The sequence below is a fragment of the Pipistrellus kuhlii genome, unplaced genomic scaffold, assembly GCF_014108245.1.
Source record: "Pipistrellus kuhlii isolate mPipKuh1 unplaced genomic scaffold, mPipKuh1.p scaffold_m20_p_3, whole genome shotgun sequence".
Taxonomy (NCBI): Eukaryota; Metazoa; Chordata; class Mammalia; order Chiroptera; family Vespertilionidae; genus Pipistrellus; species Pipistrellus kuhlii.
In genome coordinates, this window is record NW_023425529.1 from 58,718,457 (window position 1) to 58,737,091 (window position 18,635).

Genomic DNA, 18,635 nt, shown 5'->3' on the forward strand with positions numbered 1-18,635 from the left:
CACTGTTTCCAACAATGAATCATGTTAGCTCTGCTTGAAAGAACTGAGTAGGCTCTTCCTGGGTCCATGGAGGAAGACAGCCTGCGCAGGGAGGGCTGGGAGCCGCCCAGGGTTCCAGGTCATCGGGCGGAATGCTCCTTTTTTTTTTTTTAATTATTAATATATTTTATTGAGTTTTTACAGAGAGGAAGGAAGAAGAATAGAGAGTTAGAAACATCAATGAGAGAGAATCATCCACCAGCTGCCTCCTGTACACCCCCTACTGGAGATGTGCCCGCAACCATGCCCTTGACTGGAATCGAACATGGGACCTTTGAGTCCTCAGGCCGACGCTCTATCCAGTGAGCCAAACCTGTTTCGGCTGGAGTGCTCCTTGAGGGCAGTGCCTGCTGCTCACTTCTGTCTCCATGAGCGCGGAAGCAAGATTGACATGGCATGATCCTGAGCAAGTGAACCCCTTCAGCTCCTTCATAGGCTCTTCACCAACGTGGCTCCCATCTCCCATGTCCAGCATGACCAGCCACCAGCACAGGGCTGAGGAGCAGCTTGGATGCCTTCTCATCAATCACCAAGTCCAGTGGGCGCTCCTCTCAAACACTGCTCACCTCCAGTGAATGTTTAACAACCAGCTCTTAGGGCAGGGGAAGATTCCCCAATTCGTAGTGTTTGCCAGCTTCCAGGCTGTAAGGCTCCTAGTATGGCTAATGCCAAACTTCCAACAAGAAGACACTAAATGTGAAGTTGGGAAGAGACGTGCACAAGCGTGTCCACGCTGACCCCAGCATGCCCAGCACCGATCTGGTGCCGCTCTCCTGACCCCACCCCCACTGCACCAGATTGGGTTCTTGGCTTTCTGGGCCTCAGGATCTGTTCCTGCTAATGGGTCCAGCTTCGTAGACCCTTGTTCCTAGAAGCTTTTACTGATAACCCTTTGCTCCTGCTGAGTCATTTAGGTGTCCCATAATGTCCTGTGGACAGCTCTGTTCTCACATAGAATTGCCATGGTATGTCTTTATATCTGTTTTCTCACCGAGCTATGATTTTTTGAGCACAGCCACTGATGGTAATGACAAAATGTAGCCTTCATTGAGCTGGGAAGTATGTAAGCACCTTATAGCATCCTCTATTTAATCCTTCCACGCTGTGAGGGAGATGCTCTTATTGTCTGCATTTCATAGACATGGACGCAGAGACTCAGAGAAACTAGGTAACTGACCCTATGGTGCAGCCAGTTTTGACCCCAGGGCTGATTACAGAACCAGGACCCTTACCTACTAAGGCTCCCTTGTCTTTGTATCTCTAGCGCTGTGCGTGGTCCATAGCAGGTGCCTCTGATTGTGTATTGGGTGATCTAATGAGGGAAGGCCACTGTTGGAAGTGCTCTTGACTAGTCTCTTTTCTCTAGTCTTGCCCAGTTTCACTCCTAACAGCAGCAAAAGGACCTTTCAAAGATATACACCTGGCCCTGGCTAGCCAACTCATGGGTTTAGAGTGTCTTCCTATAGGCCAAGGTTGTGGATTTGATTCTGGTCAGGCCACATACAAGAATCAACCAGTGAGTGCCTAAGTAGGTAGAGCAACAAATATTTCTCCAAATAAATCAATAAAATATATGATAGTGTCACTCCTTTGATGAAGAATTTCCAATGTCTTAGTAAATTTTAAAATAAATTCTTTATCTTGATACCTAAGAATTTTCATGATCTGTTATCTGCCAATTTCTCTAGCCACATGTACCACCATTCACATTTATTCATTTAAATATTATTACTCACCCACCAAATTCAACATTTATTGAATAATCAGCATGTTATATGCCTTCTTCTAGGTGTGTAGGGTCTGTACAAAAAGAGACAATTTCTCCCCTAGAGAGGCTTAGAGCTCAGTAGAGAGACAGGCACACACCACATAACTGCTGCAGTGGTTGAACAAAAAGTATATGCAGCGCACAGGGGTCCATGCAGGGGCTGCTCTCAGTCCGCCATGTTCTTCACCTGCCCTCCAGCGCTGGCCCAACTGCTGGCACATTTCCACAGGAATCCTGCCGCTGAGCAGTTAAGTGCATTTGAACAATTTCCTTTCTGTTCCTAGAATGTTCCCACCCTACTTATTCTTTTTTTTAATATATAAATATATTTTTATTGATTTTTTTACAGAGAGGAAGGAAGAGAGATAGAGAGCTAGAAACGTCAATGAGAGAGAAACATCAACCAGCTGCCTCCTGCACACCCCCTACCAGGAATGTGCCCGCAACCAATGTACATGCACCTGACCGGAATCAAACCCGGGACCTTTCAGTCTGCAGACCGATGCTCTACCACCGAGCCAAACCGGTTTCGGCTACTTATTCTTAAAAAGTCCTCTCAAATATCATCTGCAAGAAATCCTTGACTCACACCAGCCATCCTAATTGGTACCCATGTCTATTACATACATACATCCACCCTCACACCGAACACCCTGCGCTGTGAGCTGATTTGCTCATCCCTGTCTCTGGACTGTGAGATCATCCCTGATTTTTAAAAAATGATATTTTATTGATTTTTTACAGAGAGGAAAGGAGAAGGATAGAGAGCTAGAAACATCAATGAGAGAGAAACATTGACTAGCTGCCTCCTGCACAACCCCCACTGGGGATGTGCCCACAACCAATGTACATGCCCTTGACCGGAATCGAACCTGGGACTCTTCAGTCCACAGACCGATGCTCTATCCACCGAGCCAAACCGGTTTTGGTTCATCACTGATTTTATTTCTTGACACACAGTGGATGCTAAGTAAATGTTGAATAAACAAATGAAACAATTAATTAATGATTGGAAGTGTCTCTGGGCAAATGTCATCTTTAGTGTCATTCAACTCTGAACTGGCTATAACTCTAAACACCACCATTAGCTTTTCTCTCCCCTTCTCCTCTTTCCCACCCATCTTCCTTCTCCTTTGGAGTATCCATTAGCATTTCTGCTCCAATTTTTCATGAACACTGGCATATCAGAGGGGACCTACCTTTATGTTTAAAATCCAAAGGGCAGCCATTACGGCGATCCTCGTGGTTGCCTAACTTTGTCTACGTGTCTGTTTTCTGAATGCTCTGGACAGCATTATTGTGGGACAGAGGATGGAAGAGCAGATATAGAAAAAGCAGGAGCATTCAGGTTGGGGACAGTGATGTGGGAAGGGGCCCCATCAGATGTTAACAAGAAGGGACTTCACATGGGACCGGGGTGTGTGGATGGGCGGGCGGGTGTCGGGGAGGCAGGGAGCAATGAAAGGCTGTGCAGTTTCCCCAAAGGCATATGTGGGCCTGTTAGTCAGTCCTCTGCGTGCAGCATGGCTTTGTGTGTGGCACTCACCCCCTGAGGATTGATTCTCATCACCATGTGCTTTTCTCTTGTGGGTCCAAGGCCAAGGGCAGCAGGGCGGGCCACCCTCCTGCCGCTGTCCCTGTATCTGGAAGGGGAGGCAGAGAGCTAGGGCAAGGAGGGGCTTTGCTTTCTGAAAGCAATAAAGTGTCAGTTCTCTGGTTCTCCCCGGAGGCCTGTGTGAGCAGGACTGTGGCAGCCCTCCCCAGGCACAAACATAATGTGGAAAAGAGAACAATCCAGGTTTGAAACAGAGCCTCCCGGCAGGGTGGGGTGCCTCATGACCCCCTCTTTGCAGCTTTGGGTGTCCTAAGCCAGGGTTTAAGACATTTAGAGCAAAGTGATTATTGTTAAAAGCACGGGCTTTGTTTTCAGAGCCATTAGAGAGTGGCCTGGGGTGTGTAAAAGCCTCCTGGAAACAGTTTCATCTGACACTGCGGATTTATCTTGTTGAGTAATTTCCTTTGGGTCTGGAAAGCACAGATGTGCTGCTGGAGTCCTGGTAAACGCTGGCTACCACAGGGATCATCTTTCCTTGTTCATTAAGGGGTTTGGACAAGCCACCCAGGGCAGGTCCGGGGAGCTGTGGGCCATCTCCTATTTCTGCCTGGGGGTGGGGGTGGGGGAAGGTGGTGATGTAAAGCAAGTAGCACATCACTCATCTATGGACAACCTCCTGTTTGTTCGTGGGAAATTGTGTGCATGTGCGTATGTGTGTGTGTGTCTTTGTGTGTGTGTGCATGTGTGTGTGTGTGTGTGTGTGTGTGTGTGTGTGTGTGTGTGTGTGTGTGTTGGGGAAGGGTGCTGCATAAAGCAGATGGGACACCAGCAGGGATTTCAGTGGGAAACTAAACAGATCCTTCCCTCCATCTGCTTCCCTTAGCAATCAGCTTGACCAAAGCCCAGTGAAGTGCTAGAAGCAGTTGCTTCTCTGCGGTTGGTTGGCCTTGTTGGGGGCGGGGTGGTTGGCATCGTTGGGGGCGGGTGGTGGTGATGAGGCTGTGCTGCGGGTAGGCTCAGGATGAAGGCAGGCCTGGTTGGCTTCCCTGGGTGTCAGTGACCAGCTGTGCCACCCTGTGTAACTACCTTCTCTGTGGACTGAGAATGCTATGGATGCCCACCTCCGAGGGCTGCTGTGAGGAGTATGAGGAAACACAGGGAAGTGCTTATCCTTTTGCTCGGCTCAGAGTACGCACTCATTACTGAATGTCCCTGGACAGCAGCGATTGTGCTCGATTTCATCTCCTTTCTTCTGCTCTTGTCCCCTTACAGTCCTTTCCCACAGAGCCACCAGAGTAACATTTTAACAACGGAAAGCACATCACGTCTGACCCTTTCCTCCCACCTCCCTGCACTCATGTGCTCTGGCCAAGCTGGAATGATTGCTTCTCAAACATGCTGAGCTTGGCCTGCATGGTCCAGCCCCAGGCTCTTGCCCTTGCCACTGCCCGTAGTTACATGGCTGACTGCTTTCTGAGCAAGGCCTCCACATCCAAAAGAGCTCTGCCCCCACTCCCTCATACCACTCCATTTTATTTTCATCACTGTCCATAAATCCCATTTCTTTATTGTTTTCATAGCCATGAATATCTGCCCCGGACCCTGCTGTTGCCATCTTTTCCTCCCTTACAATTCAGGCCCCCTAAGGGAGCTTGTCCCCCCCCTCCCCCACAATCTCTCTTCTGTGTCCTCAGAATCTTGTACGGTGCTCGGCACATGGTAGATGCCTAATAAATGTTGGCTGAATCAATGAAAGAGTCTTGGTCTGTCCATCTCCATCCTATCCTTTCTTCCAAGTCTAGCTCAAGACTACACTCCACTATGAGGTCGTTTTTGACCATCCCAGCTTTTAGGAATATCTTTTATTTCCCTCTTGGTACATGCCACTGAATGGAGTTGATGATTTCTCTTTTCTTTTCCTTCCCTCCTCTTTTTTTCCTTCCTTCCTTCTACCTGTCTCTGGTACCCATAAGAATTTCCCATTTGGGAGGTTTTCAGGATTTAAACATTTTTATTTTAATGACTGAGGATGAGATAGCAAGCCAAAAGGCAAACATAAAATGGCCTTCCTGTGACTAGGGCAGTGAGCAGAATGGGAAGGTACCTTGCCCCTGGGAACACAAGGCATTGGACTAAGGGAGGGATTTTGGTGTGGGGGATAGAGAATTGAAGAATTACATATTTAATTGCACCTGAAAATCCCCCCAATAATGTTAATAATTGGTGAATTTGAGTGAAGGGTATAAGTCCTCTTGTGACTTCTCTTTAAGTTAAACATTATTTTAAAATAAAATATTAAAAGTCCTTTTTCCCCTTAAAAATTGTATAAGGTGAAATTTATCAATCTCTTTCTTTATAGTTGTGGTTTTCATGCCATGCTAGGAAAAGCCTTCTTTATCTCCAGGTCATAAGAATATTCACTCATGGTTTCTTTCTATGGTTTCCTTTATTCATGTTGAAATATTTGATCTACCCTGAATTTTGGTGTTGAAGGAGGAAAATGTTCCGGTATTTTTTCTTTCTTTTCTCTCCCAAGTCTAACAAATTTTCTACACAACTTCTGTTGAATAATCAGTTTTTTCTCACTGGCATGAAAGGAAATGTTTATCATGTGTTAAAAGTCCTTATATATTTCATTTATGTGTAATGTTTCTTGAAATGCCCTGGACTTGTTTGTGTTCCTTTGATGTGTCCATTTGTGTGTTTCTCAGTTCTCATTTATCCCCATTCCTTTCCACAATTTTTCTGGCAATTTTTGGGTATTTATTTTTTTCAGAAGAATTTCAGAACACTTTAACTTGGGGATTATTTGATTTCAGGTAACATAATAACAATTCAAAAGAGTATATCCTATATAATAAAGAGGTAATATGCAATTGACTGTCATGCCCTTGGGGAGGGCAGTTGGGGGCGACTGTGCCTGCAGGGGAGGGAAGTTGTGTGGGGGGGAACAGGCCTGCAGTGGAGGGCAGTTATGGGCAACCAGGCTTGCAGAGGAGGGCAGTTAGGGGTGATCAGGCTTGCAGGGGAGGGCAGTTGGGGGCAACCAGGCCAGCAGGGGAGGGGAGTTGGGGCAACTGGGCTGGCAGGGGAGGGCAGTTAGGGGAGATCAGGCCAGCAAGGGAGCAGTTAGGCATCAGGCTGACAGGGAGGTGGTTAGGGGGTGATCAGGCTGGCAGGCAGAAGTGGTTAGGGGCAGTCAGGCAGACAGACGAGTGGTTGGGAGCCACAATTCCAGATTGTGAGAGGGATGTTCAACTGCCGGTTTAGGCCCTATCCCACAGGGGTCCCAGATTGGAGAGGGTGCAGGCTGGGCTGAGGGATACACCCCCCCCCCCCCCCCACACACACACAGACCCATGAATTTCATGCACCGGGCCTCTAGTTGGGTATATAAAGAGTTTATCATGAAATTAAAGCAAAAGTGGAACAAGCAGTCCCAGTAAGGGTTAAAAATCAAGAAGGAACTAGGTACATGTGGCAGAAATATTGAGACTACCCTCTAGTCCTCTGCCTTAGCTATGACTTAATCCCAACCATCAGCTTTAAAAGTCTATCAATTCAAATTCTTGGGCGAAATCATTGAATTGGCCCCTGGCCAACCAACGGACTGGTTCTCCCTGATTCAGGTGCCTGTAGAAGTTACATGATACAAATAGAAGGGGAAAGTTCTCAGAAAATGAATGTAGAGGTTTGGTAGTTGTCCTAAATAATATACAGTGGAAGTTTTTGTAATATTGAGTCATTTAGTCAAAGAATAAGGTATGTCTTTCCACTTGCTCAAATCTCTTATGACCCTTCATAGAGTTTCCTTACACTTTAAAAAAAAAAAAGTCCCCAAATACACATTTAGATAAATTGTGCTTTTATTATTTTGAATGGAATTTTCTTTTCTTTTTTTATGGTATCTAAGTGCTTGACTGGTATTTTTTATGTATAAGAAAGTAGTTAGTTTTTATATTTAATTTTAGCCAACCATTCTTAAATTTCCTGATTCTTTCTAATTGTCTTGAGTTTGCTTGGTATGGAGTCAATCAAATAAAGGTTGTTTTGTCTTCTCTATAGTATATTCCTATACTTTATATTCTTTTACAATTTTAACACTTTTATTATAAACAGAATAAACTGATGAGTTTATTTTCATTTATTTTAACTGAGAAAAAGGACATGGGAAGTCTAACAAAGTATGAAGCAAGATATGGAACTTATTGGTCTCAAGTGGAAAAATTTGTCCAACCACCCATCCATCTATCCAATAAAAAAGTTTACACTATAGATTCTTGCAGCTATAGTAAGAAAGACACAGTCCCTACCTTTAAAAACTTTAGATAAGTAAACAAACACAAAAGCAAATGATTGTAATAGTGTCTGAGCCAGAGCACATAGTGTGAAATGAAAAAATAAAGGAGGCACCGAACCAGCCTTGGGCAGTCAGGGAAGGCTGCTGGAAAAGGTGACATCTAAAGAGATTTCTGAAGAACACATTTGAATGAAAAATTAGTGCATTATGCCATTTAGTTGCTTTGAAATTCTTGGGTGCAAGCATATCAGTGTTTTTAGCTGTTAGCCATTATGAAATCTTCATGAATCTCAACATTTTCCCTTGGTCTTTACAGCTCAGGGGGCCAGCGACACCCTGGGAAACCTGGCTCTGGATACAAGTCTGCTGGAGGAGTTCCTGGGCAATGATTTCGATTTGGGGGCCTTGTAAGTGAAGAGAGCACTGCTCTCCATTTGATGTTTTAAAAAGTATGAACTAGCTAAATGGTCTGGGAAGTGCTCCCTCCGTTTTGTTTGGTAGAGGAGCTTGGGTAGAGTTGGTATTATTCTGTAAATCTTTGGCAGGTTTCACCAGTGAAGTCAGGTAGGCCTGGAGTTTTCTTTAGAGGAAGATCCGCCCTTCCAGTTTAATTTCTTTAGTAGAGTTGGGGCTTTTCAGGTTATCTACAGTAGTTATCAGCTGAGGCAGCTTATGTCTTTCAATGAATTTGTCCATTTTATCTAAGTTATCCAATTCACTGGCCTAAAGTTGTTCATTATATTTCCTTGTTATACTTTTAATGTCTGTAACATCTAGAGTGATGATCCTTTTGATGTTAATTATTTGTATCTTTTTTATTTCTTGATTAATCTGGCAAGAGTTTTAACCTTTTAAAGAAATAGCTTTTGATTAAATTTATATTCTTGTTTGTTTTTCATTGATTTTTGTCCTATTTTCTGATATTAATATAGTCACGCCAGCTTTCTTTTTATTATTAATTTATATGCAGAAAAATTCAATTATTTTTCTTGTTTATAGTTTTGGTAAATGGATGGTTGTTTAATTACTACCAGGATCAGCACACACAGTATCCTCACTCTGAAACATTCTCTTATGCTTCCCCTTTGTGTTAAAACTTCTCACCCACCCTGAGCCCTTAGTAATCACTGACCCGTTCTCTGTTTCTATAGTTCTGGTTTTTCCCCCCCAAATATTTTTATTAATTTTTAGAGAGGGAGGAGGGAGAAGGGAGAAAAACATCAATCATTTGCCTCCTGCATGATCCAGGGATCCAGGGATCGAGCCTGCAACCCAGGCATGTGACCTGACCAGGAACTAAACCAGCAATCTTTCAGTGCACCAGCTGATTGAGCCTCACCGGCTAGTTTTGCTTTTTTTGAATTGTCACATAAATGAGACAATTGTATTTAACATTTTGAGTGTGGCTTCTTTCACTAAGCATAAGTCTTTGATCAATAATTCATTTATTTTTGTTGCTGAGAAAGACTGTTGCATGTTTATAACACAGAATAGTTTTTGGCAATTATAAAGAGTTTCTATAAATATTTATGAATAGGTGTTTGTGTGATTAAGAATTTTAATTTCTCTAGGTTAATACTTAAAGACTGCCAAGACATATTGTAAGTGTAAATTTAACTTTATAAAAATTGCCCAGATTTCTAGAGTGGCCATTCACTTTGCATTACTACTAGCAACGCATAAAACATCTAACTGCTGTTCTTTATCGCCAGTTCTTGGTATTATCAGTTAAAATTTTTTTGTCATGGCCATTCTAATATGTTTATATTATGTCTAATATGTCTCATCATGTTTTAATTTGTATTTTCCTAAGGGCTAATGATGTTGAGTATTATTTCATGTGCATGTTTGCTATTCATACATTTTCTTTGGTGAAGTATCTCTTTAAATTTTTTGCCCATTTAAAAAAATTGGGGCCTGACCAGCATGGCTCAGTGGTTCAGCATCTACTTATGAACCAGGAGGTCATGGTTTGATTCCTGGTCAGGGCACATGCCCAGGTTGTGGGCTCAATCCCCAGTGTGGACCATGCAGAAGGCAGCTGATCAGTGATTCTCTCTGATCATTGATGTTTCCCTCTCTCTCTCTCTCTCTCTCTCTCTCTCTCTCTCTCTCTCTTCCTCTATGAAATCAATAAAATTGTTTTTTTTTAAATGGGGTTGTTCTTATATTTGAGTTTATAGAACTCTTTAAATGTTATGGATATAGGAGCTTTGTTGGTTATGTGATTTGTGAATATTTTCTTCCAGGTCATAGCTTATGTTCTCTTCATGGTGTTTTTCCCAGAGCAAAAGTTTAAAATTTTGGTGATATCCAAGTTTTAAATTTTAGTGATGTCCAATTTATCATATTTTCTTATGTGGTTTGTACTTTATATCTAAGAAATATTGATATTGCCTAATTTTTAAAAAAATATATTTTATCGATTTTTGTACAGAGAGGAAGGGAGAGAGATAGAGAGTTAGAAACATCGATGAGAGAGAGTCATCGATCAGTTGCCTCTTGCACACCCCCTACTGGGGATATGCCCGCAACCAAGGTACATGCCCTTGACCGGAATCGAACCCGGGTCCCTTCAGTCCCCAAGCCGATGCTCTATCCATTGAGCTAAACCGGTCCCGGCTGATATTGCCTAATTTAAGTTCTCAACATTTTTCTACTGTTTTCTTACAAAAATTTTATTTAGATCTGTGATACATTTTGAATTAATTTTGTATCAGATTTGAGATAGAGGTTGAGATTTGTTTTCTTATTTATGAACTAGAGGTCCAGCGTGTGAAATTCATCCATGGTTAGGGGGTGAGGGCGATGTGTACATTATTGAAGCCCTATCTTTGCAGTCCTAAGAAGAGGAAAGAAAGACATTGACATAAAAAAATAAATGTAAAGAAATAATAGCTGAAAACTTCCCAGATGTAATGAAAACAAATTTACAGATTCAAAAAATTGAGCAAACCTCAACTGATGTAATCTGCAAGAAATGATTTGTATGCTGAAATCTATAAAATACTGATGAAAGAAATCGAAGAAGGTCTAAATAAATGGAGAGATATTCTATGTTCATGGATTGGAAAACTCAATTTTGCTAAGATGCTAGTTTTCCTTCAAAGAGAAATATGAAACATATAGGTATAATATTAAAAAATATTTGAAGACAGATCAATAGAAATTATCCAATATAAACAAATGAGAGAAAAAAGATTGAAAAAATCATTCTCTCTGTTGTTTATATTGGATAATTTCTATTGATCTGTCTTCAAATATTTTTAATATTTATACCTATATGTTTCATATTTCTCCTTCCCCCAATTTTAGGTTCCAATTATTCAGAACCAATAGAAATATTACTGATTTTTATATATTGGGTTTGGGTCTTGTAATCTTAATGAAGTCATTTATTAGCTTTAAGAACTTTTTTTGTAGATTTCTTAGAATGTTCTGTGTTGATAATCATGTCATTTGCAAATTGAAACACTTGTGTATCTTTCTTTCCAAACTGTATACTTTCTGGAATTTTTTTCTTGCATATTGAACTGGGTGAGACTTTGGATATAACAGAGAATAAGGAAGTAGTGAGAGCAGACATTCTTGCCTTGTCCTTGATATTAAAGGGTAAGAATTCAGTTTTTTAATCATTAGGTATGATGTTAGCTGTAAGTTTTTTTTTTTCCATATCCTTTATCAGCTTAAGGATATTCTCTTCTATTCCTAGTTTGATAAGAATTGTTATCATGAATGGATGTCGAATTTTGTCAGATGTTATTTCAGTATATATTATGATCACATAGTTTTTTTCTCCTGTTTGTTAATATAGCGGATTATTTCACTTAATTTTTGAATATTAAACCAGATTTGTATTTCTAGGACAGCCTAGTTAGTTGTGATGTATTATCTTTTTATCAATTGCTCGATTCAATTTGCTAAAATTAAGTTGAAGATTTTGCATCTATGTTCATGAGAATATTAGTTTTCAGAATTTTCTTATATGCCTTTTTTCCCCCTGGCTTTAGGATCAGGGTAAATATAGGCTCTGAAAATTAGTTGGAAAGTGTTCCCTTCTCTTAAATTCTCTAGGTGAGATTTTTGTGGCATTTGCATTTATTTCTTACTTTAAAATTCGATAGAATTAACCAGTGAAATGATCTGTGCTTGTAGTTTGCTTTGTTGGAAAGTCTTAACCACATGTTATCTCTTTCTCCTTAAGTGAGTTTTGATAGCCAACCCCCCAACTCCCCACCCCAGGAATCAGTCCATTTCAAATTTATGAGCATAGAGTTGTTCATAATATTTATTAGCGTTTGAAGACTCTGAGGAGTCCATAGTGATATCTTCTCTTCAGTTCCTCAGATAGGTAATTTCTTTCTTTCTTTCTTTCTTTCTTTCTTTCTTTCTTTCTTTCTTTCTTTCTTTCTTTCTTTCTTTCTTTCTTTCTTCCTTCCTTCCTTCCTTCCTTCCTTCCTTCCTTCCTTCCTTCCTTCCTTTCTTTCTTTTTTTTTATCAATCTCATTAGATATTTACCAATTTTATTGATCTTTTAAAATAAGCAGCTTTTGGTTTCATTGATTTTCTTAATTTGGCTTGTTTTCAATTTCACTGATTTTTACTTCTTATTTTTATTATTTTCTTCTGCTTGCTTTGGGTTTAGTTTGCTTCTTTTTTTTTTTTTTTTTTTTTTTGTAGTTTATAAAGGCAGAAGCTTGATTTCAGTTCTTGATTTGAGACCATTGTTTGTTTCCTAATTTAATATGTAGTGTGGTACATTTCCCTCTCTGTATGTTTTTTAGCTGCCTCTTTCAATTTTTGGTATGGTATATTTTAATTTTCTTTCAGCTCAAGAGGCTTTCTAGTTTTCCTTGACACATCCTCTTTTGAATCATGGGTTGCTGGAGATTCATTGTTTAATTTCCAAATATTTTGGAATTTTTCTGCTACTGATTTCTAGTTTAATTCCATTATAGACAGAGAACATGCTTTGTATGATGCTAATTCTTTTACATTTATTAAGGTTTACCTTGTGAGTGCTCCATTCATCAAGATAGTGCATTCAGTTATTGAGTAAAGTGTTTATAAATGCTAATTAGGTCAAATTGATTGACATTATTGTTCAGGTCTTCTATGTTCTTGCTAATTTTTGTCCACTTTTATCTACCAATGTATGAGGAATGGCTAAGTATTGAAGAATGATTGTGGATTTAGAAATTTTGGTTCCAAGTTCTTTTTTCCAAGCACTTAAATTTTTTTGACCTACTGTCTTATTACCTTCATGGTTTCTGATGATAAATAGTTATTTGAATCATTGCTCCCTTGTATGTAATATATAATTTTTCTCCAGCTACAAGTATTTTCTTTACCTTTGGTTTCCAGCAGTTTTTGTTATGGGCATGATATTATTGGAGATTACATTGATTAAGGTTTGCTCAACTTTTTGAATCTGTAAATTTGTTTTCATTACATCTGAGAAGTTTTCAGCTATTATTTCTTTACACTTATTTTTCTGTACCAACATCTTTCTTTCTTCTTCCTAAGACTGCAAAGATACTAATGTTAGGCCTTCAATACTATACACAGGCCCCTGAATCTCATTTGATTTTTTCAATCTTTTTTTCTCTCTGTTGTTTTTACTGGATAACTCTTATTGATCTGTCTTCAAGCTTACTGACCCTCCTGAGTCATCTCTATTTTGTTATTAACACCCTTGTAAATTCCCTCCTTTCCCTCCCCCATGAAAGATAGATAGTGAAACTGGACCTGAATGTCAATAGTAATGGGGAAACCTGTTTTCAGATATTTCTAGTACCTGGGTGATGTTGTTCTTTGCCAATAAAAACATCCTTACCAAATGACCGTGGGAAGAAGGGAAGCTCAACATTTTGCAAGCTATTTACACACACACACACACACACACACGGTAAGTTGCCAAGTGTCTGAGCCCACACTTTGAGCCTGCTGTTCTCTGTTCCGCTCCAGGCACCGTGTGGGCTGCACTCAGACACTAGCTGCTCTGTGCCTGCCCTCACCTTCCTCTCACTCCACTCAAGCAGCAGGCGTGAATTCCTGTGGGGAGGGTGGGCAGTGGATATAACCTTACCATCGCCGGCCTGCAACCAATTTGCTAGAAGTTTTCTAGTCACTCTCTCTCCTAGGTGACTTCTTAAGAGAAGGTGCAGCTGAGTCCACCAGGGCTCTGTTTAATCATCTCAATCACTTTTATAACTAGTAGAAAGAACTTGAGGTGTTTTTTGGGGGGGGAAAGTGAACAAAAATCTTATTTGAAAATTTGTCACTTTACCTGGGAGTTCTGAAATCTGCCATATACCATCTGTCCCCAAGATGATAATATCCTCCGCGCAGGACCAGTGGTATCTCCCTATAGGCTTTCGCCATGAGTTTGCCAACCAGCTTCACGCTCTACCTTTGGGGGTGGGTGGGGTGTGTCAGTGAACTAAAGGAGGGAGTTCATATTGCTGAGCACTTACAAACATTGCGGAGTGTTCTTTGCACTTGACATACTCGCTTATTTAATTACACAATTGATTTTACACCTCTCACTCTTTTAACAAGCTCTGCCAAATAGGCACGCTATTGTCCACATTTTACAGATGAGGAGGCTGAGGTTCTATAGGTAAACAAGTGGCAAAGCTTGGGTTAAAATGTGTCTGGCTCTAGACTACGTGTCCTTTCTTCTCCAGGCAGCTTTTAGATTAATTGGTATTTTAAGTGATATTTTGGAGGGCAGTGAATATCCTAAATGTATCTAAAGTAACCTGCCAAAAGGTGTGACTCAGGACGGTTCTGAGCCATACATAGTTTGCCATGATCGTCAGCGTTCACGCCCATCAGAGAAAAGGCCTATGATCAGATAACCTGTCATTGCTTGATAAAAAGGGCTCAGTTGCATGCAGTTAAGTGGCGCTGCGATAAAAATGTGAGTGAGAACAAGTGGACACAGGCCCAGTTCAAGACCACAGTGTGGTTGGGCTGGTCCCATGAGCATTGCATCTGTACAGCCTATTCCAACGGCCGCGTGGGGAGGAGTATTTCAAAGCACCATGTTTCATTCCTCCCAAGAGCTCTGGGATGTAGGTTTTCTTGCCTCGGCTCATAGCTAGTAAGTAGCAAAGCTGGTCTCCACACCAGCTTTCCTACAAATCCCGGTTACTTCTCCTCTATTATATTGCCTATAAATTGTGCTTTTAAAAACATGCCTGTGACAATTCTTTAAGGGACCTAAGAGTCCGTTAGGCTGAAAATGTTATGAGAGCCAGTTGGAACGTCCTAGACCTAGGCAGTTCTTCAAATCTCAAACCTTTTTAAAAATGGGGCTAAGGGCTCTGCAAGATAGATGCCCCCACATGCTCTGTGCAAAACTGGTCCCATGAAATGCTGGGGGGAGGGGGAGGGGGAAGGATAAAAGTCCCATGACCCATACATGAGCTTATGACCCACTGGATTACAATCCAAGGATCCCCTTTGCTGCAGCGCTTTCCAGGACCCTGGCTGTGCTAACGTGCAGCTAGGAAGGAAAAGGTAGTGCTCTTCCAGCTCCTTTGGCTGGGAGCTCCTCCCGGGAGGCACGCACCCGTGGGTGAGTACTGGGATACGCTGCTCAGGGCTTCCCTGGGTGTCTGTGTGAATCTGACGGGTGTGTTGGGCTGGGGCAGTCCTGTTGGTGAAGGTTTCTGAAAATTACCCTTAAGCCTGTATTTCCTGTGTGGCAGAGTTCAGGGCAGCTGTGTGCGCAGCAGGAGCAGGCCGAAGTCCTCTCCGAGTCCCTGGGTTCGCCAGCCCATTGCCTGCTAGAGACAAGGGGAGCTGTGCTAGCTGGACACACTGGGTAGGGGTGAGGTGGGGGGGGGGGTGTCCGGGTGGAGAGCTGCTTGGAGGGAGGGAGGCTGGATATGGAGGGGATTGCATACAACGCTGGAGGGTGCCGTGAAAGAGATGAGGTGTGTGTGTGTGTGTGTGTGTGTGTGTAGCAGAAGGAAGACTCTGGAAAAGAGACTAGTGCATCTTCAAATCAGATTTTGTTTCCTTCAGGATCACGTGAGGTGACTCCTATTCACAGTGACTTCATAGGAGGGGCCTTAGAGACACATCAGGTCCATGAAGCATCAACTCCAGATTTCATTTAATTTCACTCCAGTAGTTGAGCGTAAGCGCCTCCTATCTGGGGTTCACCTAGGACTTGGCTTGGATGGCAGAACGAGGTAGGAGTCAACGACCAGCTGCGTGTTGGATTCTGTCGCCGCAGCCTGGGGCTGATAAGTTCTTCCTTGTGGTGTTGCGAAAGGCAGTGAGGTGAGGTAGTGCACGCAATTCTGTGAGAAGAGCTTGTTAAAGGCTGTTGGAGTTCATTGACCCATCTGCCTTCCGGTTCAAACTGATTCCGTGGGAGAAGGACTAAGCCGAATCTCGGGCTAAATCATTGCTTCTGATTTCTCGATTCTAAAGATATTTGTGGGAAATGAAATAGCTTACAGTTTTGTGGGTTTTTAAAACTGACTTACCTATGTTATTTATTTACTTATCCCATACCCAAGGATATTCTTTCCTTTGATTTTTTAAAGAAAGAGAGAGAGAGAAACATCAATGTGAGAGAGACACACCAATTGGTTGCCTCCTTCATGTGCCCTGCCTGGGGCAGGGATGAAACCTACAACTCAGATATGTGTCCTTGTCTGGGAATGGAACTCATAACTCTTAGGCGTGCGGAGCTGATACTCTAACTACTTTGCAACACAGGCCAGGGCCTCTGGTTTTACATTTGATTAGGAGGGTCTGTATTGAGAACACCGTGTTCTTTAGAGCATGAACTCTGGGGATAGACCACTTGACTCCAGCTTGATTCGTGGCCAGACGAATAACCTCCTGAAGCCTCAGTGTCACTGCCTGTGGGACAGGCACAGTAACAGTACCTCCCATGTGGTGCTAGTAGAGATCAGATGAATCAACACATGCAGAGAGCGAGCTCTGTGTGCGGCCCAGGCTATCTGTTTCTAAAGTAAGCAGAGGAGGGTGGTGATGGGGTCAGGGTCCTTGCCATTTGCTAACACGGGGCAGGAGGGGAGGAATGGCATCACATGTTCTTTGCCTCTCGCTGCCCCGTCACGATTTTCTTAGGCTCCCTTATCCACTGAGGCCACTTCTGCGAGGACCCTTTCCTCACCCAAGTTCTGGGAGGTGGGAACAAACCTAAAGAAGCTGGTCAAGTATTGATTGAGTGTCTACCATGTGCTCACAACTCGGCACTATGCAAAACACACACACACACACACACACACACACACACACACACAGAGAACATTAAGATATGCTCTTTATGTGAATGTCCATGTGGGAGGACAAATCAGACACATGAGAAACTGAAGAAAATACTTTCGGTAACAATTTTTACATTTGGGTAATGGGATACAACAGTGACCAAAACAGGTGAGACCCCTGGTAAGGGCAGTGTGGTGGGAAGCCGTCTGCTTTGGTAGGGCACCGAGGCATTTTTCTCTGAGTTGGTATGTGGTGATAAAAGCAGGATGATTTGGGGGAGTAAGTTTAAAGATTATTTTTTAAATTCTCTACAGAATTTAAAAATAAATCCTTTTTAATAAATCCTTATTACCTCCTCTTCCCATTCCTTCCCTGTTGGTTCCTCACTGCCCGTGCACCTCTCTAGGGGGAAGAGAAAGACAATGGCATAGAGCATGGTTCTCAACCTTTCTAATGCCGCGACCCTTTAATACAGTTCCTCATGTTGTGGTGACCCCCAACCATAAAATTATTTTCGTTGCTACTTCATAACTATAATTTTGCTACTGTTATGAATTGTAATGTAAATGTCTGTGTTTTCCTATTGTCTTAGGCTCTACAGCAGCGGTTCTCAACCTTCCTAATGTCACGACCCACAGGTTGAGAACCGCTAGCAGGGTTGCGTAAGGCCATCGGAAAACACAGATATTAACATTACGATTCCTAACAGTAGCAAAATTACAGTTATGAAGTAGCAACAAAAACAATTTTATGGTTGGGAGTCACCACAAGACGAGGAACTATATTAAAGGGTCGAGGCATTAGAAAGGTTGAGAACCACTAGCTCAGAGGATCAAGCCATTCAGTAAGATAAGAAAAGTAAGCATAAGGTAAAGGGGTAGAGAGTGAGGGCTGGGGGAAGGCTACCATTTTACGGGGGGTGGTCAGGAAAGTCCTCTCGTGACACATATATGACTTCACGTAATGTAAAAAAGCAGTAACTCACATGTGTTAAGTACCAGGCATTTAACTTTGTGCCAGGCCCTGTGCCAAGCTGAGCTCACTGTGTGACAGAACTTGAAAGAAGAGGCAGTTGGTGGGCAGTCACTGAAGAAAGCTGGGGATCGGACTGCTGGGTTGCCAGTAGTCCTAACTGGGTGTTCACATGAGGCCCGTGTCTTAATTCTATGTGCCCTGCATGGTGCCTAGTGGAGCCATAAGCACACAGTAGGTGCTCAATACTTGCTCAAGCCTGGCTGCATTCTGGAAGAAATACTGGCTGTTTCGGGGGCAATATGCAGATGTCACGGATATACGTGTAACCTTAAAGTCTAGTTTGCACCCTCTCTTTGGGTTTGCATGACATCCAACTTCCAAAAGACTGGATCTCCACTCACCCTTCAAAACACGTTGTGTGTTTCAGATGAAAGGGTTGAGAAGGGAAATTACTCTATTTTTCATCAGCAGCTAAAATTCTTCTTATTTTCACAGCTTTCTCCTACAGAAGCTAGAGACAGAGTTGGCCCCTCAAGGAGTGGCCCCTGGTGCCTGTTGCTTCCTGGGCTCACTTCACCAAATCTCTTTGGCTTCTGAGGTAAACCCAGAGCAGGAAGCCCAAAGCCAGTCTCAGGAGCATTCCTGAGATTCCTGCCATGTGCCAGTGATTAGAGAAGAGTTGGCACTTTAGAAACAGTTCCAGATAAGAGTGTTTCCCTTGAAGTTAATCATTGCCC

At 42.3% G+C, this 18,635-nt stretch overlaps 1 protein-coding gene across 1 annotated transcript in view; it reads left to right on the plus strand.

Moving 5' to 3' along the window:
• The window catches only part of MYRFL (myelin regulatory factor like), a 105,180-nt gene that overhangs the window by 14,498 nt on the left and 72,047 nt on the right, over nucleotides 1–18,635 (plus strand). Inside the window, exon 2 of the mRNA XM_036456681.2 lies at nucleotides 7,979–8,069. Within this exon, the coding sequence (XP_036312574.1) occupies nucleotides 7,979–8,069 (91 nt within the window). The remainder of the gene's footprint in view (nucleotides 1–7,978; nucleotides 8,070–18,635) is intronic.